Source organism: Vitis vinifera, chromosome 1 (assembly GCF_030704535.1).
Source record: "Vitis vinifera cultivar Pinot Noir 40024 chromosome 1, ASM3070453v1".
Lineage (NCBI taxonomy): Eukaryota > Viridiplantae > Streptophyta > Magnoliopsida > Vitales > Vitaceae > Vitis > Vitis vinifera.
Genome location: NC_081805.1, coordinates 11,639,199 through 11,662,512, shown reverse-complemented (window position 1 = coordinate 11,662,512; position 23,314 = coordinate 11,639,199). Strand labels below are relative to the sequence as shown.

The 23,314-nt window shown below is 33.6% G+C and overlaps 2 protein-coding genes across 8 annotated transcripts; both read left to right on the top strand.

Annotated features, from left to right (window-relative positions):
* The first annotated feature begins 259 nt into the window (after positions 1–259).
* On the top strand, positions 260–8,861 carry SUC12 (sucrose transporter). Of its 6 annotated transcripts, none has more exons than XM_002276578.4 (5): positions 260–501; positions 653–788; positions 1,712–1,790; positions 7,912–8,025; positions 8,146–8,861. In XM_002276578.4, exons 2-5 carry the CDS (start codon positions 673–675, stop codon positions 8,575–8,577), a joined length of 741 nt encoding a protein of 246 aa, XP_002276614.1. In that variant the 5' UTR covers positions 260–501; positions 653–672; the 3' UTR covers positions 8,578–8,861. The 6 variants fall into 6 exon arrangements, with proteins under 6 accessions (XP_002276614.1, XP_002276661.1, XP_019076404.1 ...); XM_002276625.5 differs by having other exon boundaries at positions 275–501; positions 637–788; XM_019220859.2 differs by having other exon boundaries at positions 277–501; positions 653–783.
* Positions 8,862–9,519: 658 nt separating this feature from the next.
* On the top strand, positions 9,520–19,868 carry VVSUC12 (sucrose transporter-like). Of its 2 annotated transcripts, NM_001281139.1 has the most exon segments (15): positions 9,865–10,171; positions 11,896–11,961; positions 15,075–15,173; positions 15,262–15,326; positions 15,410–15,494; positions 15,577–15,610; positions 15,777–15,876; positions 16,163–16,238; positions 17,288–17,644; positions 17,806–17,949; positions 18,122–18,358; positions 18,468–18,531; positions 18,637–18,680; positions 19,409–19,575; positions 19,577–19,861. In NM_001281139.1, coding segments are annotated over 15 exon segments (1,839 nt in total). In that variant the 5' UTR covers positions 9,865–9,895; the 3' UTR covers positions 19,602–19,861.
* Positions 19,869–23,314: the final 3,446 nt, after the last annotated feature.

Sequence of the window (23,314 nt, the reverse complement as noted above, 5' to 3'; positions counted from 1 at the left end):
TACTTTAAAATGTATCGCAATATTTGTAATAATAAAAATAATTTTTTAATTTGTCTAATAAAAAGTCTTTTGTAGGGTTTAGATAAGTATTTTAATTACTTCATTTCTAACTATGATAGTAAGGACGATTTCAATCACTCAATTGATAAAAATTTAAAATTTATTTTATTTCTGTAAATTGCGAACGGCTTCGCGTGAATGGGAAAGACTAAGGAGAACACGTGTCCCATAAGCGTTCCATCAGTTACATATTTGTCGTAGGCATCATTACAAACTGAGACCCACCCGCCCGTCCCACGCCAGATATTCATACCTAAATCAAGTAGCGGGTCCGAACTCCAACCTATGTAGACTCGAATAAGTCCCATCCTTGGACCTTATTCAGATCTGATCGGGCCGATCTATACACCGCCCCTAATAATCAGGGCTCGTCTTTTTCGATTTCCTTCAGCTTTCTCTCTTCATCGGATCTCACTTCCTTCTTTCTTCCCATCCAAACAGGTACTAATCGCTAATCACTTCCCAATTAAAAGCTTATTATTATCAAAACCTTATTTAAGTTTATTATTCATAAACCAATGATGATTTTCCTGCTGTTTTTCCCCCTTTAAAAGGGAAATTAAGATTCAGTTGCAGGGGTATGTTTTTTCAGGTTAAGGAGAAATTTTGAATATGAGTACTAGTGGGCACACTATCGAAGTTACAAGCCTCTCCCCTAAGGTAACGGAGAAGGATGTTTATGATTTTTTCGCTTTCTCCGGCGCCATTGAACGTGTTGAAATGGTCAGGTTTGTATTGATTTTTCTTAATTATTGGATTTGCGCTGTCTTCAATATCCAATACTTTACTGGCCTTCATTTGTTGAATTTGGTTAATTTGTTCAGGTTTGGTTGGTTTATGCTGATTGTGGTTCAGTGGTTGTTTGGCTTTGTTTTGCTGATTGTCGGATTCCATCATAATAGCCTTGAAATGAATGTTTGACTCCGGAATTGCTCGAATTAGGAATTTGAACCATCTTTGTGTATTTTGCTTTTTAATGATTAATGATTGAACAGGTTCCTTATTTGTCATCGTGTACTTGTAGCGATAGTGTCATCAAGTTCAACGAATCTCATTATCAGCACCAGATTTGTGGAAAGTTGATTATTAGTGTTCGTTATTTCATTCTTCTTATTGAGAATGTTTAATTGTGATGGTTAAACCTGCATTTCTTTTATGTGGAAGGCTGTTTATTCTGTCCCTTTAGAATAAGGTTGTCTTAGGATTTATCTTTGGTGGATAATACAATCTTTACTTACCTATCAAAAGAAAAAAAAAATCTTAGGATTTAAATTAATGTAAATCCATTTTTGTTTTTAAATTTTTTGTTTTTTTTTTATATCTTGTGATTATGGTTCTTTTATTCATGGTGATAATGGTTTTTTTTTCTCTGTTTCTGCCTAAATGCAATCATAATCAATCAATTGCCCATATAGAGTTTTTGAACTAAATGTTAGCAACCATATTTCTAAAAATCTTGATACCAAGAGAAGTATTAAGGTCCAGGTAGTTTATATTTCAGAGTCAGTTTTGAACTTTGTATCATTCCTCTGTTCTTCAACCGTAGTGGCATCTGCAAATTCTATACTGCTCTGTGCAGAGTCCTTATTGTATTTATTATCATATGTACCATGTTGCTTATGTTAGATTCTTCACATATTTGGGAACACAGGTCTGCTGATGAATGTGCCTGTACTGCCTATGTGACGTTCAAGGATGCTTATGCGGTCGAAACTGCTGTGTTGCTTAGTGTAAGTTCCCATTCAACTTTTTGCAAGGAAACTGTGAATGTTAATCTTGTTACTTGGGTATTTGACAATACTGACGTTATATAGATAAGAATACTAATATTATGGTTTATTCATTTTTAAATTTGGTTAAAAGATTGTGGCAAAGTGGTTAACCAAAAAAATGTGTTACTTACATCAACACTGATCTAGTAACATGAATATATAATCATTTATAGGGGTGGTGTAAGATTTGATATGAGTGTTAACATGATTTAACATGTTTGTGGATGTGGGTTGAGTATAATCCTATTAACTCGTATAATTGTGTTTATTTTTTGAATCCTTAACCCATTTAACCTATTTAGTTGATCTTGTTAATGTGACATGATTATGTTCCAACCGGTTTGGAAACCGTCTACCCCAAATAAATGTATTAATTAAAATACTTTATTTTTTTTATGTATTATAAATATTCTACAGTAAAATAATAATAATAATAATAATAATAATAATAATAATAATAATAATATTATTATTATTATTATTATTATTATTATTATTATTATTATTAAAGAAAAATCCATATATTTCAAAATTATAAAGATTAAAAACATTTTATGGTTAAAAAATTAGCTAAATTCTAAAACAAGTGTGAAATTAAAATTTTATTTACCTTTTATTTTATAAACATCTTATAATTAAAAAATTAAAAATTAATATAATTAAGATATAATCCAAAAAAAAAAAAAGACTTATAAGAAAAAAAGATATCCAAAAAAGGAAAAGGAGTTTAAAAGTTATAATTTAGAAACACTATTTTGAAAAAGCATTTTGTACATTTAAAATCTTAAACAGACTATAATCATACTAGCAAATGTGTCAAGCATATGTTAAACCTTTTATATGGGTATTTCCATGTTACCCATGTAGTAAACATGTTGTATTCATTTCAAGTCAAGAGTCAAGTTTGGGTTGAGTAAATTTATATTTCTTATCCTGGCAACATACAAACATGTCATAATTTAGTAGTTGTTTGTTTTTTTAACTTTTGCTGAAAGCAATTTACTTTTAAATTTAAGATAACTTTTTGTTGACTTATGACTTATTTCTTAAATTTTTTGATTGAACTGAAAAAGTTAAAATATTTGGCTTTTTCTAAATGTTAAAAGTAAACAATCATAACTAAAGTGAACCTAATTGTTTTTTTTTTTTTTCTTAATACTTAATAGAAATAAAATATTAAAAAAAAAAAAAAAAAAACAGCTTAATGCTTAATACTATTAAACACTATTTAGTCTTAAGTTCTATTTAGAATTAAACAAAAAAAAACAAATACCACCTTAGTGTCATTGCTAATCTCTTACAATGAGTGCTTAAATTAGTTGTTTTATGTGGTTTTTTCTAATTGATTGTCATGGTCCTTATGGGTTGGGGTGGGGTTTGATTCATACTGTTGGCTGCAAAAAGTAGAAAAAATAGAAGTAAAGGCCCTATTTGGTTGTGTCGTCTGAAAATAGTTCCTTGAGAAAACAAGAAGAACAGGGAATGGGTTTTAGGAGTTTTTACTTACAAATGAGTTGGTAAGGTAGACTGAAACTTAGTTTTCAAAAAATAAGAAACAATCAAAATTTGTTTCATTATAGCGTCTAAAAATAATTTTGAAAACAAATGTTGCTTGGCAAGAAAATTTTTCTATAAAGGTTGAGCCGAATTTCAAGTGTTACATGCATATCTCATTTGGGATTCAAATAATGATTTAAATTGGATTCATATTCATCCAAGTAAAAGTATGTGTTATGATTTTATAAGACCATAAGGATTTTTATTTTATTTTTTGATAGGATACCGCGCATGAATATATTGATAAGATGAAATAGTACATAAGGAGGATGAGAAGTCCTCCCACCAGAATTAAAACTAAACAACACAAGAAAATAACATGACACTACACCGTCTCATTGGAACTACACACTGCTATCCAATCTAGTTGTAAAACGTTAAGGGGAATGCCCTTAAAACCCGTTGAGCAAAAAGCCCAAAACGAAGCGATGAAATGAATGGAGTCCCAAAGATTCTCTGAATTTCTAGCTTTGTCCTTAAATATCCTAGCATTTCTTTCCCGCCACACAACCCAAATTAAAGCTATGCACGCATTTTACCACAAAACCAACCCTCTCTTGGACTTGCCAAAACCTTTATAATTGATGAACATCATGTCTAAAATGCTTTTCGGAGGGACCCAATCCATCTTGGCTAGCTAGAATAGTCTGTGCCACAACCCTAACGTCACAGAACAATTAAGGAATAGATGATCTGCTGATTCTCCTTGCCCCATACACAACTTACAAATGTCAGGGCTAAGAGCTTTGTGGGGTCTCCTCAATTGTAGCAAGTCATTGGTATTTACCTTCTTGTGTGCCACAAGCCAGACAAAGGCTTTAACTTTGAAGGGAACTTGAGATTTCCATACAAACTTAGAAGGGAACAAAGGAGATGAATCAGGCGTTTGGGACAAGGCTGTAAAGAAGGACTTGACTGTAAACAGTCCTGAAGGCAATAAGGACCAAGATCTCGCATCTGAAGCGGAGGTGGATAAATTCATACAATCAATAGAGCGCATGAGGCGTTTTAGATCTTCTATCTCATAATCGGTTAGATTACAACGGAAATTAAAATTCCATGAGAAAGGGCGAGCTGAACCAAGAATTGAATATATGGGAACACTTTTATCCATTACTACTCTAAATAGTCTTGGATATTGGTCTTTGAAGATTTGGTCCCCCCACCATAAATCTTCCCAAAAGCGAATTCTTTCCCCATTTGACCATAAGGATTTTTTTAATATCTTGATTTTAAAGTTTTTCAACAATTTTGAGGCCTCTTCCACCTATTTGGGACATTGAACTATCATCAAACCCTCCTTCTCTTTGAGATCATCTTTTAATTAATTTAGTGTTTAAATATTCATATGTTGATATTTGATTTCTAGTTTTAGTTATTGAAGAACTTTTTACTCCTACAAATTCCAAATTTGATTTATTGTAGACATTTTTTTCTATATTAGAATTTGTAATTTGATTCTCATAATTTATTATTTAATTTGATACTCATAATTTATTATTTTTAAATACTTGAAGTTCTTTCTCTCAAATTCTCCGTAGATCCCTTTTCGTTCTTCTCTTTAACTCTCTTAAATTCTCTCTTTAAACTCTTTTTAAACATAAACTCTTAAAATCTTGAAATTCCTTTTTCCGAAAACTTTTTTCCCTCTCGAACTCTATAAAATGTCTTTTTAAACTTTTTAATTTATTCAAATTCTCTCAAGCACTCTCTATGAACTCCTTTTATTTCATGCTTTACCTTTTTATGCCAAGGGTTTTAAACATAGTCAAACTTGCTTAGTGTTCTTTGAATTTTCATGTTTTCATTATATTCTCCTTATTTGTGCTTCATCTTAAGAGCAAGTTTTTGATAACCACGAATAACATCAATTTCATGTTTTCTAAAGGATAAATTGTTTTCTAAATTTGTTTCCTGGAAATAAGAAATAGTAGTCTTTTGTTTTTTTTTAGAGCTGAAAATTAGGCTTTATTTGATAACTATTTTCGAAAACAATTTTCTATTCTCCAAAGCAAAAAAACTGAAAAACACTTGTGGCAATAAAAAATAGAAAATAGTTTTTTGTTCTTAAAAACATAAAATATGGTGTTTTCAAAAAATATTTATTAGTTGTTTTCACTTGTTTTCTAAAGGTTGTTTTAAAAAATAATTCTACAAATATGGAGAATGATTAAAAATAAAGCACATATAAAGGTTTTTTTTTTTTTTAAGGCAACTAAGAATAATATTAAACACACAAAACAAAAAAAAGGAGGTGCACCCCAAGTATACGGAGGTATACAAAGGGAGCAAAAAAAAAAAATGGAAAGTACTACATAGAAAAGTTATTTTAAAACAAATTTACAAATATAGCAAATAGCTTAAAAATATTTTAGGTTTCCAAATAGACTATTTAAAAAATTTTCATAAAACTGTTCTAAAAAATTGTTTAAAACATTTCAGGTTTCTAAATTGTTTGGGAAATGTTTTCAAAAAAAGTTATGAAAAATAGTTTTTTAAAACTATTCTTTGAAATTTATGGAACAAAAGTTTGTTTGGAAACTTGAAATGTTTTTAATCTATATTCTATATTTTTAGAATAACTATTTGATGTAGTGCTTTATTTTAAATCATTCTCCATATTTGTGTAATTATTATTATTTTTTTTTAAAACTATAGAAAACAATTGAAAACAATTAAAATATGTTTTTTGAAAACACTATGTTTTCTGTTTTTAAAAATAGGATAATAGTTTTTTGTTTTCAGATTGCTAAACTTGTTTTTTTGTTTTTTTTTGTTTTAGAGAATAGAAAACTGTTTTTAAAAACAATTGCCAAACAGGGTCTTATTCTTAGAAAACAAAACTAAATATAAAATTTGTTGAAGAACTTAGCTACACTATATCACACATCAATGAAGTAATGTTTACTACTATGCATAGTTTTAGAGTTATGGTAAGTTTTAACTGTAGCGATATTGTTACCAAAAGAATGATGATAGTAACGTGGATAATCTTGTTATGAATGGTACTTCGCTCTCTCATAAACACATGAAGTGAAGTAATCATTCACACTTTGCATGGCTTTAAAGTTATGTAACATTTAACTGTAATCATATTGTTATTGAAAGAGTGATGGATGTCAATGTCTTCCACCTTGACTAAGAATTTTGCCTCTTAAATGGAAAGAACAATATTTTTTTTCTTTCTAATCATACAAAGCAACTAGTTAATTCAATTTTCTGCCTCATATACTTACGTGCTTCATTCTAGGATTATGTAAATCTTTCAGGCTTAAATGTAATATCGTTAAGACGTTTTGTGATTAGGTTCATCAAGGAATCCACCTCAATTAAAAACCTTACTTCTTAAATGAAATGGATGATACTTGTTTCTTCTTAGTCATGTAAAGCAACACTTAGAGGGTGTTTTTTTTTTTTTTAAACTTTTTACTGAAAGCAATTTGTTTTTAGACTTCAAATTGTTTGTTTTTCTATTTTTTCATGACTTATTATAAACATTTTATCAAATAGAAAAAGCCAAACTATTTGGCTTTTTCTAAATGGAAAAAGTAACATGTTGGTTTTTTTTTTTACTTTTTAATGCTTAATAGAAATAAAATACTACAAAAACAAATAACCTAATACTTAACATTATTAAGTATTAAAGTTCTATTTAGAATTAAGAAAAAAAAGCAAACACCACCTTAGTTTTTTCACTTTCCTACATCATAATTTCGCATTTGTTGTAGACTTATGTGAATTATTCTGGTTTATCCATGTTATTTTTAAAAAGTTTTCTCATTAGATCTATTCCAACTCAACTAAAAATCTTATTTCTTAAATGAAAAGGTTGATGTTTTTTTTTTTTTTTTTTTTTTTTTTTTTTTTTGTGAGCATGCAAAGCAATACTTGGTTTTTTCACTTTCCTACCTTATAATTTCATATTTCCTTCTAGAAGTATGAAAATTGTTGAGGATTGGTTTTCTGATCTAAGATGTCTGTAAATTGTTGAGGATTGGTTTTCTGATCTAATATGTCTACATAAGTGGATTTCACCTCTACACTATGCTTGGTTCTAGGAAAGTACTAAGGAAAGAACAAAATTTTAAGAAAAATGACTTTTTTCATATTTTGTTTTGCTAGGGAAAATATGAAAGGAAATAAAATATTATTAAAATTAATTAGAAACTTATGCATTTTCAAATTATTTAATCCTTATATAGAAGAGTTAAAGTAAGTAAAATGAGTTTGAAGTAGCATATGAAAATAATTTGACTTTAAATCTTTTTTTTTCCCCTTCATTTTTTCTTTTCTTTCACTTCTTTTTCACATTTTCCTCCAAATTTTCCGGGAACCAAAGATAGCCTTAAGGTTTGCTTTATGATTTGTGATTTGCATGCTAAACTTCTCCTTCAAGCACAATAACCCATTTCATTCCTACTGTAGCTAGGAGAAAATGATTTTAATAATTAGTTTCATTCTAGCCTCCCTATGTGATGATTGTCTAATTATTAATTCTGATTAAAAAATCTTGATGTTTCAGGGAGCTACAATTGTGGATCAACGTGTATGCATAACACGCTGGGGACACTATGAAGATGAATTTGATCTTTGGAATAGGCCTACATGGAAACTTGAAGACGAGACTAGTTCAACTGTACTCATCTTCTGATTTATTTTGTGCTAATAATTTAGTCACTTGTTTCGATATGATATGCTTTTCCAAACCACTTTCAGCTAAATACATTTTCTTTTCTTACTGTTCTTGTTATCTTAGCATGCCCCAGAAACAAATCGATCTTATCCTGATGCTGGAGAAGCAGTAACTATGGCTCAGGAAGTTGTCAAAACCATGCTGGCCAAAGGATATATTTTGGGCAAGGATGCATTAAGCAAGGCCAAAACATTTGACGAGTCTCATCAATTTTCAGCAACTGCGGTGGCCACGGTTGCAGAGCTTAGCCAGAGAATTGGCCTCACTGATAAGTTTTGTGCAGGTGTTGAAGCTGCTAAATCAGTAGATCAAAGGTACCATATCTCAGAGATAACCAAATCAGCCGTATCAGCAACAGGGAGAACAGCAGCGGCAGCTGCAACCACTGTGGTAAACAGTAGCTACTTTTCTAAAGGAGCTCTTTGGGTGTCAGATGCTCTAAGTCGAGCAGCTAAAGCTGCAGGTGATTTGGGTAGTCATGGTGTTAACAAATGAGGTGTAGCCTTGACTAGAATGTTCCCTCTGGATCTTATATGTATATCAGTATCTTAAAGAAGCCTTATGTAAAACACTAAGTAATCGTGTGTGTTACTACCTTAAATCTGTTCTGGTTGGCTTTTGTTTTGTCTAGTTTGTATAGGCCAAGTTCGAGTTGGGCAGTGCCACTGTGCCAGTTCATGTATAGATATTTAAGTGATTAGATTTTATACCTTCTTCTGAGTTGTCTATATTATGAAATTCATATGCAACTACGTGAAAGCTGAAAGTTTTTGCCCCAACTTGCAACGTACACTTCTGTTATTCTATATGTGCCACTTCTACTTGAAGTAAAGAAAGTCATCACTTGTTCTGAAATGCCTCCATTTTGTTATAGAAACACACCAAAATATCAAAAACACAAATAGACGGCTCTTACAATTTTTTTTTTTTTTTTATGGTAATTGGACTCGCATTATAAGGTGGTGTGACAAGGTGAAATTGGAAAGGACATAGATAACCAAAATTTGGATTGTCAAGATTTAGGTATGGGCCAAAACCTCCCTCTTAGTAAACCTGCCCATAATAATTATGTAAATGAACACAGACCTTAACAAAACATTATGGGACATTAGGGGAAAAAAACCAATCCTCGTCTGTGACTGGAAATGGGCATGTCCTAGAAGCCACACAGATTGTGTGACATTTTCAAATGAGAAAATATCCGGTGGGTCAATGGTGGATGACAAGTGACAACTGACCATGCACACACCGGGATCGTCAGCTTTGGTCATTTTCTAAATTCCAGGTTAGACACCTGGAAACCGCGCTTGGGCTGGCATCAGCTGTGGACTATCTTGAATCTGACTCCAGCTATCTAGCGTGCCAGTGTCGGTGACTCGGTGGTGTGACGGTTCCCCTTGATCAAAAAGGCAGGTTCAATACCGCGTCTGATGGGGGGTCCTGATGCTAGGATGCGCACACTGATTTTACGTTGGTGTTAGGTCCAGGGTCTTATGCTTCATATTTACAAAATTGGTGGATTAAGGGTCGTCATGCGTTACATGGAATGGCGAACTCGATGTTTCAAGTGGACCCCACTGGGTGTCATAGCCCTTGTGATCCTCCATCAACGGTGAATGGCAACCGAAGCACCACGCCTCATGCTGCTGCGATCTACGCTTTGCTCCTGTACCCGCCCAACTTTTGACCCCTCTATCTATCTGCAAATCTCCTTCTCTTCAAACCCTGGAATTAGAAATAGATCTCTTGGAACTTATATGCGTATATGACAAGATCAGACTTGTGATCATCTCCGACTGGAACATTCCGCGTCATGCCGGAGACGATGGACGCACCCTCGATCCGAGTTCCATACAAGAATCTGAAGCAGGCTGAGGTTGAATTGGTTGCCGCCGACGAACCTCGCCATGGAGCCGACTTGAATTCTAGGGTTCCCAATGGGACATCTGATCCCTCATCTAGCCCTTCATCCATTACTCATCCACCCAAACACGGTGGTTTGAGGACTTTGATTCTCAGTTGTATGATTGCCGCCGGTGTTCAATTTGGTTGGGCCTTGCAGCTTTCCCTATTGACTCCTTATATTCAGGTTTTGTTTTTTGTTTTTGCTTTGCCGTCTTTCTCTACAATTTGGTTGTAACTTATTCTTTCTCTGATCTCTCGTTATGTGGTGTGCATAATTCTGATCACTTGGATAACTTTAGGTATGAACCCGTTATGGCATTGAATTTTTATGGATGACAAAAATGAAAAAATAAAAAATAAAATCAGAAGTTTGTGAATTAAAAATGTTAATGTTAGAAGATTACAAATTTGAGGAATCTGAATTGGAGGCTGTCTAATGCTGAACCGTATTCTTATTTGTTAACCAAAATGATGGTGATTTCATGACTTGCGTTATTGGAAAAGTATATAGATTAGGATGCTGTTATTGTCAATCTGGTTGCCAGACATCAAATGCCTGCAATTTTGAGTGTCTTGATTTTGGTAAAGAACATACCAAGAAATTGCCAAAAAGGAAAATGAAAAGCATAGAAAGGGCAACAAAAGGGGCCGATTGTAAACCCCGAGACACTATTTTACAAGGTTCTTTAATCAATATATCCACCTCGCTGGTTAATCTTGGAACTTAAGTAACAGCTATAGTGAGTATGAGGGGATAAACTTGGAAACTTGCCTCTTAAGAATGCAAATAAACCCTTTTCTTGTCGCTATGCAAATTCCACACAATTACTCCATTGCATACCCTGCTTGGTCCCCACTGCAATCCTGCTTCCACAGTCATACATTATGGTCTCACGTCTCTCACCTTATGCCAAAAGTATGAGAAAATCTAGAAGAAGTTAAGGGGGAACTCTTTTCTGTAAACCATCCCTATCAATCTCTCCTAATTTTCTCAGAACTCTTTTCTTAACCCAAATTCCCCTTAAATACCTACTAGTTAGGCTTTGGTTTGGCCATTGAGCTTAATCCAGCATCTAGCTGTTCCTCCAACCCTAGCCTAAGATTTAAAAAGTTTCACACTTCTTATTCATAAAGTGCGCTCTATTCCATTTGCCTAGCACAAGGCTCCTCCAGTCTCGTGCTTTGGATGACCTTGTGGTAGAGTTAAACATTTTACTGAACACTCTTTTTTTAAGAGAAGTGTAACATTTCTAGAATTTTCCCAAAATAAGAAGTGTAACATGGTAGGTGATTTTGACTATCCTGAAACTGGAAGAAACTTGTAGCATCTAGTTCCATCATGTTAGACCTCAGTGGCAGTGCATTACTCTACTTGAATATAGATTTTTTTTTTGTAAATGAAATGTACTGCTTGTTGCCTTTTCACTTTAGTTCAATGTGTGAGTGTTCAGACAATTGATAAGAGTCTGTTATAGATTAAAAGAGCCATGTTGCTCTTTGCCAGGTGAAATGCTAGAAAAACAAAAAGTATGTCTATTTCAATATAGAACTTTTGCTGGGTTTTTCTAGTCCTATTGCATTTTTCTTGGGTTATTTTCTGTTGGAAAAGAAGTGAATAAATGTAAGAGGAAAAAAGAAAAGAGGACTAGTCAAGATGAAGATACTTGTGGGGTTTCTAATACACTCTTGACTGTTAATGCTTTGAGGTTATTTAGGTTTAATACATTCTTGAATTATAATGTTTTTGATAAACTTCTGTCAACATTTGGCAATTCCATGTCATTTTAATTGTCTATTGTTTTTCTTTATCTGTCCTTTCCATATCAACAATTGTGTTTAAAGTTTTTATTGTGCTTATACAAATTTCTTATTTGATTAATTATGTTTTCATTTGAATAACTGATGCAGACACTTGGAATAGAGCATGCCTTTTCTTCATTTATCTGGCTTTGTGGCCCTATTACAGGCCTTGTGGTAGGTGATAATGACCAGTTTCTTCAACTGTTGTGAACTGCCCAGAATTACTACATTTTTATTTTACAATTTCCTAATAACTTATATCATCAATGCCTTGACTGGGAGTATCTTTTGTTCTCTAACCTGCCAGCATGCTTATCACATTATTGTATGCCTTGGTACAGAGTACCTCTTTTATTTTCTGACCTGTCATCATGCTTATCACATTATGTTGGAATTATTTTGGGATGTTTGCATCTTTCATCATTTGTTAATTTAACTGGATAATTTTTATGACCATGGGACCTTTTGAGAAACAGGATATTTAGGAAAGATGGTATACAATATTTTAGCTGATCCCAAATTGAGTATCCAAATCATTTGTGTTTGTGCCATTTTAATTCACATCAGATGTTAATCATAGAATGTTTTTTATTTGAAACCTTTGCTGCTTTCATCATGGATTTTTGTTGCGTGAACAATAATTATTGTTTGTTATTGTTGTCATTGAATTTTTTTTTTCTCCTTTTGGCTCTAGCAGGGATCATTGTTGTATGTTTATCATTAATTTTGACTGGCTTGCTCCTTTTTTTCTTTATAAACAGAAGAAACTTCATTTTGGTGCCTTTTGAATTAATATAACTTTATTCTCACTTGTATTCATATTTTTACAGTTATAATTTGTAATACTTATGTAATGTGTGTAAATGTGTAGTAATTCAGAAAAAGGCTTTGAAGGTCAATAGTTGCTGAAAATTCTGGACAGTAGGTAATTTAGAATTTTGGGCTGAGCTAGAAATAGAAGACTAAGGAAGTTGTGTTCTGGGTTAAAAGAACTAAAGCAACAGTATATGGTTATGTTTGAAAAATGCTTGCAGCAATACAAAAAATTGAAGAGAAGAACAACAATAGGACAAAATCGTACAAGGGCAAGAAGTAGGAGAAAGAACTCAAATGCTCTCTAGTCTTGTTTTAGTACATGGGGGCCTCATTTGGTGATCAAACCTTTTAGAAATTAAACTAGTGAATGTAAAAGCGAATATGAATCGAATTCTTAGAATAGTTTTTTCAATGTGCAGTGAATTGGTTCACATCCTTCTTAAGTAAACTCAAAATATAAATTCAACGGAGTAACTCCTCAAAATAGGAAGCTTAACTAAATAGAAACATTCTGGAAATAAGAAAACTTCCCTGCAAGATACAGACCCATAACCAAACTACTATTAACCTGGGGTGCCCAATGGTCGTGTACTCCTTAAAGTTATCAAAGTTCCCCTGTCAGGCTAAAATTCAATGGGGCTTATAAGAATAATTCAACCACATAATATAGACACCCTTTGGATGAAAAGAACTTATTAATTTGTGATGAGTCAATCCCTATTCCAAGGATTCCAGAGAAGGTATCCCGAAGTGACTGCTAGCGGGTCATGCTTAATAACTTGCTTACATCCACACACACTCTTGGAAGCATCTAACTTATTAACCAAAGAATCTAGATGTTTCTTGCTTCTTTATTCAATTTATTTAATTTGATCTCAAATCTGTATAATTGAGTATTCTCTCTCTCTCTCTCTCTCCAAAATTTCCTTGCACCCTTGTATTGCAGTATGTTAAATGAGTAGCCATGAGTTCAAAGTTCCTTTACACCTTTATATTGCACTATGTTAAATGTGAAGCTGAGAGAAGCTTGTTTCATCACTCTTTCTTTTTATTCTTATTCTTGTTATTTTTTTATTCACTGTAGTAGTTAATTTTATTTAAAATTTATAAAGTTATTTTTATTTAATCCTTGAGGATGATTTTTTATTCCTAATATTTAAAAATTATCTTTTATTTTGAAATTTAAAAATTAAATTTTTATTTTTTAAGGGGCAAAATCTCTATTTTTCATTTTATTTTATTAAAATCTCTAATATTATTTATCTATATTTGTATATATAATTACTTTGAACTATAGACAATAATAACTATCAAACTCTTACTAACTACTTATATTTTATTTAGGGTAACATATGACTCCATTAAAACTTTAATTTGTTCTAACAATGGTACGACCCTCATATTATGATACCATAAATAATTTTTTAAGTGATCTCATCATTTTCAATTGATTTTATACTTATTGATTTGAAAAACCTCAAATTTTGTCAGAAAAATTATTTAAATCTTTGAAATTTTTAAGGACTTTTCATGAAAAAAAAATTTTAATTTTCTTTTCACATTTGTTATCATTTTTTTCATTCTTTATCATTTTTATTTTTATTTTTATTTTTTTTTTGTAAATCTAATATTGTTTTTGGTAAATTGATGATGTATATATATATATATATAGATACACCATTTGTAAAATTACTTAGTTTGTTTAATGATAAGGAAGATATAATTAACTACCTTTAAACTTACCGATGACTTATTATAATGCATATAGGTGGGTTTGCACCCCCTAGTCAAAGTTTCTGGCTTCGTCACTGTTCATAATATATGTATATATATATATATATATATATATATATTCTTTCCTATATGTGTGTGCTGTTCTCTCTTTCTCTCTCCCTCTCTCTCTCTCTCTCTTAAATTCATCTTACCATCATATTGCAGTATGTTAAATAAGAATCCATGAGCAGACTGTTCATCAAAAAGTATTTTCTGTTGACAGATAGTGTAGTTGACTTGGTGTGTTCAAGTATGTCACAAACCTTCTCTTAGGCAGTTAAGAGCTTTTCAGGCACCAATCAGTGCCTTGTTTACTTATTTATAAAATGAAAATGATTTACTAATGGGTATTGTATTTCACTTGAAGAGAGAAATTGGATTGTTAACTTACTCATAATATGTATCCTTGACAAACATTGAGCCTAATCTCTCTCACCCACACACATGTACACAAGCAGTGAGTGAGAAGTAGCCTGCCCAAAGTACATCTAGCGTACCTTACTCCATGCTATCTCTTTGTCTTTGCCTTTCTAAGGGAATGGAGTTTGTTTTTTGTTTTTGGTTTTGGTTTTTCCTCCTAGAGATGCTATGATGTAATTTGATTTTAAATCTGAAGTGCAAGTAACAAAAATTTGTTATTACTATATATACACTTCATTTGAATTTAAATTTTCCTGAAAATTGCTCGGACTTTTCAGGTTCAGCCTTGTGTTGGGATATGGAGTGACAAGTGCTCTTCAAAATATGGAAGAAGACGACCATTTATTCTTGCTGGGTCTCTAATGATCTCAGTTGCTGTAAGCATAAAAAAGTTTCTTATATGAATTTTTTTAAGTGATTATATATTTTTATTTATATTGACTAAAACAAAGTTTTGGAATTTAGGTGACAATTATTGGGTTTTCTGCAGACATTGGATATTTATTAGGAGATACCAATATGGATTGCAGGTCTCTGCTGCCTTCTTTTAATATTTTGTTTTCTATCATACAAACATATGTTTAAGTTTAACTAATTCGCTTTGCATATGCAGAAAATTTAAAGGTACTCGAACATGGGCAGCTATTATTTTTGTCCTTGGATTTTGGATGCTAGATCTTGCAAACAATACGGTGCAGGTAAACTTGTTAAGATGGTCCAAATGCATTCCACCACTTCTTTTTATGTCTGTCTGCTAAACTAAAATTTTATTGTTTATAGGGCCCAGCTCGTGCTCTTCTAGCTGATCTATCAGGTGAATTTTTTTGTTTCCCTTTCCAAACCACCCCCTCCAGGGGCAGTTATGTTGTGCTTGTAGAACTAGTGACAGTGCATCATCCACACATTTGTCTTGTGTATTAATTAGTCCTTATTACTTCATATTCATGCAAAAGTACTGAGGTATTTTATGATTTTGATAGGTCCTGATCAGCGAAATTCAGCAAATGCCATCTTTTGCTCATGGATGGCTGTGGGAAACATTCTAGGATTTTCTGCTGGTGCTAGTGGACACTGGCATAGGTGAAACTTCTTGAGCACAATTTTGTCTAGATATAAGGGTTAAGGACTCAAAATTTTTATGTGCCAGCCAGTTTTGATGTACTTATGTGCTTAGACATTCTATAATATACATCCTACTTACATTGATGTAATCACAAGCTTTGTTTTTACTATGCTATCAAACCTTATAAAAGTTTTGCCTTTTGCGAGGCCTGATTGCTTTGTCAGTTGCTTTTTATCAGTTTTTTTTTTTTTCATTGATCAATGTCTTAGACTATTTAGATTTTTAATTCTTCTTTCTGAGCAGATGGTTTCCTTTTCTGTTAAATAAAGCTTGCTGTGAAGCCTGTGGGAATCTTAAAGCAGCATTTCTAATCGCAGTGGTGAGTTTTTAAAAAGGAATAGTAGTCACATCATACATAAAGAATTATTTCTTTAATTTGTGCTTGCACAAAATTTTTTTTGCACTGATTCATAATAAAGTACCTTCCTGACTATATTGTAAACATCATTTCTGTCAGTGGTTTGCTTGATTTATGACATATCATTTCCTCTTCTTGTGTGCTTTTTGAGGCCCTATTTGGGTCGACTTCTTAGAAATCAAAAGCTCTTTTTTAAGCTTAATAAGAGTTTCTACATCGGTTTGGCTAATTTTGTTCAAAGAGCTTATGATTTAAAAAAAGGCTTAATATGGAGGTCAAAAAAATGTTGTTTCTTGTGGAAGCTCTATTTTAGCTTATGCAAGAAATTCTTTCATATTTAATAAATTTTTTACAAAACAAATATTGCCCTTTAATAATTGTAACATTGGCTTTAACTTCAGCTTTCAACTAAAGCCAAAAATAAGAAGCTATCTCAAATGAGGCTTGAGTCATGGTGTATAAAATGACTAGAACTTGCTGAAAATAATTGATCTTGCAAAGGGTCATTTGGTTTCCCATTTTCATTAGTGACAAGTAGAAACTTTCAGGAATTAGATGAAGCAGGATTTGTTTGGCCATCAAAATCAGCCCTCTGATGTAAGGTCAAATATTTTTCAGGAGGTCACTCAGGGTTATGTTACTAGCTTTGAATATTTTGAGGAATTAATTAAAAATCATGGTTTAGTCTCATTACTATAATTCTTAACCAAGATAATTTCATATTCTGATGACTTATAACTTACTACATGATAATAGATATGCATACTGTATGTCAGTATATATATTGTCAGTCTCTGGTTGTAGTGTGTGCAAAAAACACATTTATTTGTAAGCTTCTGAAATTTCCTTTTCTGCTTTTAATTTCTAGCCTTTTTCTATCTGATTTATTTATGTATTTGTGAATGGAAAATTGTAATTGTTTGTCAAAGTTTGTTGTGGGGTTCTTCTGCAAGCATCTACTTTCTAGAACTTCTACTCGACTTAAAAAGGGTTTGTTTGGTTTGTGCCAGGTCTTCCTGACTTTGTGTACCCTTGTGACTTTATATTTTGCTGAGGAGGTTCCATTGATGGCATACCAGCCTCACCATTTATCAGACTCTGCGCCTTTATTGGATAATCCTCAACAAATTGGGTTTGATAATTCAAAATCAAAGCTTGATATGTCAGCTGTTGATAATGCCACTGGTAACAACCCTGAGAGCAGTTATGAAATCAATAAAAATGCAAAACATCTCACTCCGATCGTTCAAGAACAAAATGAAAGTTTCAGTGATGGACCTGGAGCAGTATTGGTCAATCTGTTGACAAGCCTAAGGCATTTGCCACCTGCAATGCATTCAGTGCTTCTTGTCATGGCTCTTAGTTGGGTAAGTGCCTCAGTAGTTACATGTCACCAATTTTGTTTCCAATACTGCATGGCAATATCAAATTTGAAATTAGCTTGTTTATTGATTATTGATCATTAGTGTTTCTGTGTAATGGTTGCTCTGTTGAGGTCTTTTCCTTGATATTATACTCCTGTATGCAGCTGTCCTGGTTTCCCTTCTTTCTTTTTGATACGGATTGGATGGGTAGAGAAGTTTATCATGGGGATCCTAAAGGGGATGAGTCTGCAGTTAAAGCATATGATGCTGGTGTTAGAGAAGGTGCATTTGGTTTGCTATTGAATTCAGTAAGAACTCAAAATTGAGCATCAGCAATTCTATTTTTAGATACTGTTCATAGTTAATTGAATCTAAAAATAATAAATTTGTAAAATATATTAATGGCAAGGAATTCATCAAGTTCTATTCATTTTACATTGCCAATAATAGTTAATTCAAAAGTATATTTTTGTTGCATAGGTTGTTCTTGGCATTAGCTCTTTCCTTATTGAACCCATGTGTCAGCGGATGGGGGCAAGGCTGGTTTGGGCCATGAGCAATTTTATTGTGTTTGCCTGCATGGCTGGCACTGCTATTATTAGTCTGGTTTCTGTCAACAAATATATTACTGAAGGGATTCAACATGCAATTGGAGAGAATAGAGCAATCAAGATCGCTTCATTGGTTGTGTTTGCTCTTCTTGGCTTTCCTCTTTCTGTAAGCAATAAATTCTCTAGTAATTTCCTTCTATTTCTGCCCTCAGATTTCTGCCTGTGCTTGCATGCTTTAACTTTCTTTTCTTTTCTTTTTTCCTTGTGTTTTGCAGATTACCTATAGTGTTCCTTTTTCTATCACAGCAGAGTTGACTGCTGATACAGGTGGTGGCCAAGGTTTGTATGCGATGTACTTTATTTCTATTATTTTGTTACCATCCTTTCATAATCTAAATGAGCACTGCTTAGTCATAATTCTGAAGAGCTTGTATGGCTGTACAGGATTGGCTATTGGAGTTTTGAATCTTGCAATTGTCATTCCTCAGGTAGTGTAATGCTTTCCTTTTTAGTTTTGATTTCTCTTATATTTTATTTGGCTTTTGTTAGATATTTCTTCTGCAATTCTGGAGCAAAAGGAACTCTTTTAAACCATCTATAGCTGTCTTCGTTTTTTTATAATTAATACTTTTGATTATTATGCTGTAAATTAATACTCTAATCATCTTCAAGTTCAAGTAACTTGACTGATTGTTATGGTCTAGCTTGGTGTCTGATTATTTCTATTGGAGCATGTAATGGTGGCTGGTATGGTTTTTCAAACTTCCATGTGTGCAGCACTTTTTAACTATCAAGGATTGGTAACTTTTTTCCTTTGGTGGGTGTGGTGTTGGGGATTTTTGAAGTTTGATTATGCATATAGGAGAAGAGGGGAACTGTCCAATATTGTCTAATTTGCAGATTTTGTATCATCCAAATTTTAATACTACTTTCATTTTTCTATTACCTAAGAGCTGTGGTAAGTAGTCCACTTTGATTTTGACTTTTCATCAATTCTTCTTTTATTTTTAATATCTGGCAGAGCTTGCTACAAATAAGAAAACAGATAGTTTGACCTAATGTATACCATTAGGCATACTGTACCAATTTTACTATCTTACCTTCCCCTTTTAAAATGTGCTGGTGGCATACTTCCAGATAGTTTTTTGTTTTCTTGTTTCTTCCTCCTTGCATAATCTTTGAATGCTGATTTTGTGTTTCCTACTGGTTTATTTAGATGATTGTTTCCCTTGGTGCGGGTCCATGGGATGCTTTATTTGGTGGAGGAAACATACCTGCCTTTGTGCTAGCTGCATTGTTTGCCCTAGCAGCTGGTGTTATTGCAATTCTCAAGCTGCCAAACCTTTCGAGTAGTTCGTACAAATCATCTGGTTTTCATTTTGGATAACTTCCCTGCCTCAATGAGGTGACAGCAAACCTGTATATGATCCTCTCAGCTGCTACAAGAACAGACCTAGTCAAGTGGTTCTACTATCATCCGTACGTATTATAATTTCATACAAAAAAATTCATGCATTACATATTCAAATTCATTCATTTTTTGCCACTTCTTTGTGGCATCTGTAACTTATTTAGAGTGTAAATCATCCTTAATATTGCAAGGCATATACATCTGATGATTAGGCTTTGATGCCTTGTGCTTTTAAATGATCAAATTACTATATTTAGCATTCTAAGATCGCTTCAATTGTCTTATGTCCTTTTTTTTCTTTGCTGACATTCATGGTGTTATTATGTCTCTATGAGCGCATAACACCACTGTCTTTAATTATCATGTTCAAACATGCTTTTTGGGCCACTGGACAGCTAGCCTTATGTCTTGGCTTGTTGGATGATTAATCCAATCCCGTTTTAGATGCTTGACTTCAGAAAAAGTTGTCTGTTGGGGGTGGTGGTGGTTGGGGGGGGTTAGGTGTAGTGTTTCATTCAGAGGCTGGATGGCGCATGACATTGGTTTCAGCTTGGCTGAACAGATCACATGAGAAAACACATGGTATCACTTGAAGAAATTCCAGAATTATTAAGGATGGTGATATTTTCTTCTTATGAAGGACAAATGACAGAAATGCCCTGCACAGGAGTTTGCTAGGTTACGCATGTAATGTAGGATTACATATCTAGGGACTACTCTCAACATCTCTTCTACTCCAATTTCAACTGTTAAACATGCTTCCAGCCTTGATGACTTTCAGCATTAGGAGGTAGGTTCTTCACATGATTCTCCTGTTGATATTCTTGTTATCAAAGTGTAAGAACAGAACAAATAAACATCAAAAGTAAGGAAGTTTCACTTCTATTATGGTGAATCAGCAACATGAAAAGGGAACTCCAAAAGTTTCTGGTTATATTTAGTTTGTAGACATGGCGTGACAGTACTTGTAGACGTAGTCTTGACTAGTATCAAGCAAGCGTGTTGCCATTGGTTGTCCTAGGCAATTCTTAGGATAAACGAAATATTAAAACATAAGCAGTTTTCTGCCTTTCTTTGCCTGTTTAATTTTTTCAAGTAGTACTGATGCTAAGAACTGCAATATGAGAGTTGTAGCATCTCTTTTAAAACCCTTGACATAGAGCAGGAGTTCATGATTAAAAACATCCTGAATAGAGTAGTTTGAATGAATATAGCCATTATAAGGGATTGTTAAGCACACTGCCTCAGGCCCAGATGGATTTGGAACCAGATTTAGTTTCCATTAGTGTAAGGAGTCACATTCCATGGAATGTTACAAGAATAATTCACAAATAACTATGTCCAACTGCTGTCACTGAACTGTAATCTGCTCTCTCATTACTAGAGTTGATGTATGTGCAGTATTAAGGGCGGGCTAGTAGGGAGGTTTTGATTGAGCTGTATCTGCAATGCTTTTGTGAACCCAACTTCAGATTGTTAGGCTTATTGGTAGACTGAGTTTTGACTGGCACTTTGATTGCCCATTGGACCCAAATGAATCCCAGGAATGCGAGGTCACCATCTTCAAATTGGGATCGTCTTGCCACCAGTTACATCTGCTAGGTGACATCAGGTTGGGATTGTGCTGCTGTGAGTTACTGCCTAAACCAAGTTCTTGTTAAGTTGGCCCAAACAGTTCTGCATCATCCAAACCCCACCCTTTTCTACCATTAGCCTTTTTAAGGCTACACAATTGCGTTGTACTTGATTTGTAGCTATTTTTATGCTATGCAGTTTATTTTTTACAATTGATTGAGAAGAAAAAATATCTGGGGATATAAAGAGAAACCATAAGGACTGAGGATATCCTTGTTTTCTCTTTTTCTTTTTGGGCTTTTACCTTCTTTTGTTTGGTGGGATTAAAGACTTTTGACATGGTAGTGATTTATGGATATAAAATCTGTCTCGATCTGTTTTATGTCTGAGGAAAATAGGATGTTTCATCTTGGGATTGGATCGCTTGAATAGAACATCACAAGTTTGGCCCTTAAAATGCATGGGCATGTCTGTCAAAGTACTCCGTGGTAGCTCGTAGGTTTGAGAGAAAATGGTTGATAATAAGCATTTTGCTGAGTTCGTTGTGATGCCCACATATAGCATAAACTGTTATTTCGCTCTTCTGCTTGGTCTTGATGCTTGACAGGGAATGTATGCAATTCGAATTTATTACCCTATACCCCTATAAAAAAAAATGCTCAAGTCCGGCCCTGCTGTGCGCCTACTCCTTTGGGGTCACCCAATGAGGGAATTCTAGGAAGATTCAGATGTAACGTGGTTTTTGATGGAACACAATGTCTTACATGTTCGGATTGGGTGCTTTCTCACTTTCTCCAAACATAATGTCCTGAAGCTATTGCCAACTCTATTGATGGTTCTATAAAATTAGGGCCTTTTGGGATATAAGGGTATTAAAGGGTTGTTCCAGGTTGATTGACCCTTTTGGGCACTATGTTAGTCTCTACTTTCTACCTTTTAGTATCATGTTTCATTCAAGTACTGTGCTTTTCTGAGTGTAATCATTATTACAAAAAGATGATGACTCTAAATAAAACAGTGGGCTTAAACGTGTAGCTCCAAGGCCGATCCATGCGCATTAAGTACCCAATCAATAATTTTATTTGAACAAGAGCAGCTTAGACGCATATGCTTGTTGCATGTCCCGGTTCCAACTGTTGATTGACATATTGGTCAAACTGTCATGAACATGAACTTGTCTTATTGTAGGAGCTATGAGCCTACGACGAGCCCAGTTCCCTATTAGTATCAGTAACAGTATAACATGTCTATGTTACTCCACTGGAAGGTCTAGAGGGATTTTTCAGAAAGAAAAATGAAATTTGCACTGTTATCAAATATAAAAGGGTATAGTTGTTAAGAATGTTGTAATACATGAAATCATATTTATGTGAAAAAGAAAAGGGAAGAGTTACAGGAGATTCGAGAAGGTCCAAAACAACCAGCCTTCTCATTTTCTGATAGAATAATCTGAGAAAATGACATGGGCGACGCCAGGGAGGTAGGCCATGGTTGTTTTGGAATTCGCAGTCCAATCAGCGGCACCATTCCGGTGCTCAGAACACTGATGTTTTAAATTTTTTAAAAAAAATTTCCTTTTCTGGTAGTGGGTTTTATAATCTTGAATGACTCTCAAAACCAGTAACATCATCTGAGTTGTGCCCCACTCCCGATGGACGGTTCTGATGAATCATTCGCCTTTGTTGTGAAGAATCTAACGTGCCCATTCCAGTGGCAAGGAAGATAAATGCAAATATGTTAAAAAAGTTTAAAAGGAAAGGGGAAGAAAGAAACAACAGAGTGGTTGACGAATCACTATCAAGAAAGAAAGAGAGAGAGTGACGTCAAGGCTCTAGCAAGAAAGGCACATGGCATCAGTGCAAGCTGAACACACCAGAAGCATGAGGGGCATGTGGAAGAGAGAAGATTCACCTCTTCCCTTATTATTATTATTATTATTTTGCCAAAAAATAAAATAAAATGAAAGCAAAGAGGAGGGTTAAGAACATGGATCCACCCCATTCCAATGGGATACCCTACAGCTTCCAACTAATAAAGTCATGTGATGCAGTGAAACTCGGTTGTCTTTAGGCCAATATTAAAGCCAGTGCACAGTGGACCCATAACCTCCATCACAACCAATATAAAGGTTAGTGG

Excerpts from the sequence above, each read along its gene's own strand:
- SUC12 (XM_002276578.4), top strand. The coding sequence starts at position 673 with ATGAGTACTAGTGGGCACACTATCGAAGTTACAAGCCTCTCCCCTAAG. Across the intron at positions 789-1,711 it reads GAACGTGTTGAAATGGTCAG|GTCTGCTGATGAATGTGCCT; the intron begins GTTTGTATTGAT and ends TTGGGAACACAG. Across the intron at positions 1,791-7,911 it reads AAACTGCTGTGTTGCTTAGT|GGAGCTACAATTGTGGATCA; the intron begins GTAAGTTCCCAT and ends TTGATGTTTCAG.
- VVSUC12 (XM_010653514.3), top strand. The coding sequence starts at position 9,896 with ATGCCGGAGACGATGGACGCACCCTCGATCCGAGTTCCATACAAGAAT. Across the intron at positions 15,611-15,776 it reads TCTTCTAGCTGATCTATCAG|GTCCTGATCAGCGAAATTCA; the intron begins GTGAATTTTTTT and ends TGATTTTGATAG. Across the intron at positions 17,645-17,805 it reads TTGTCATGGCTCTTAGTTGG|CTGTCCTGGTTTCCCTTCTT; the intron begins GTAAGTGCCTCA and ends TCCTGTATGCAG.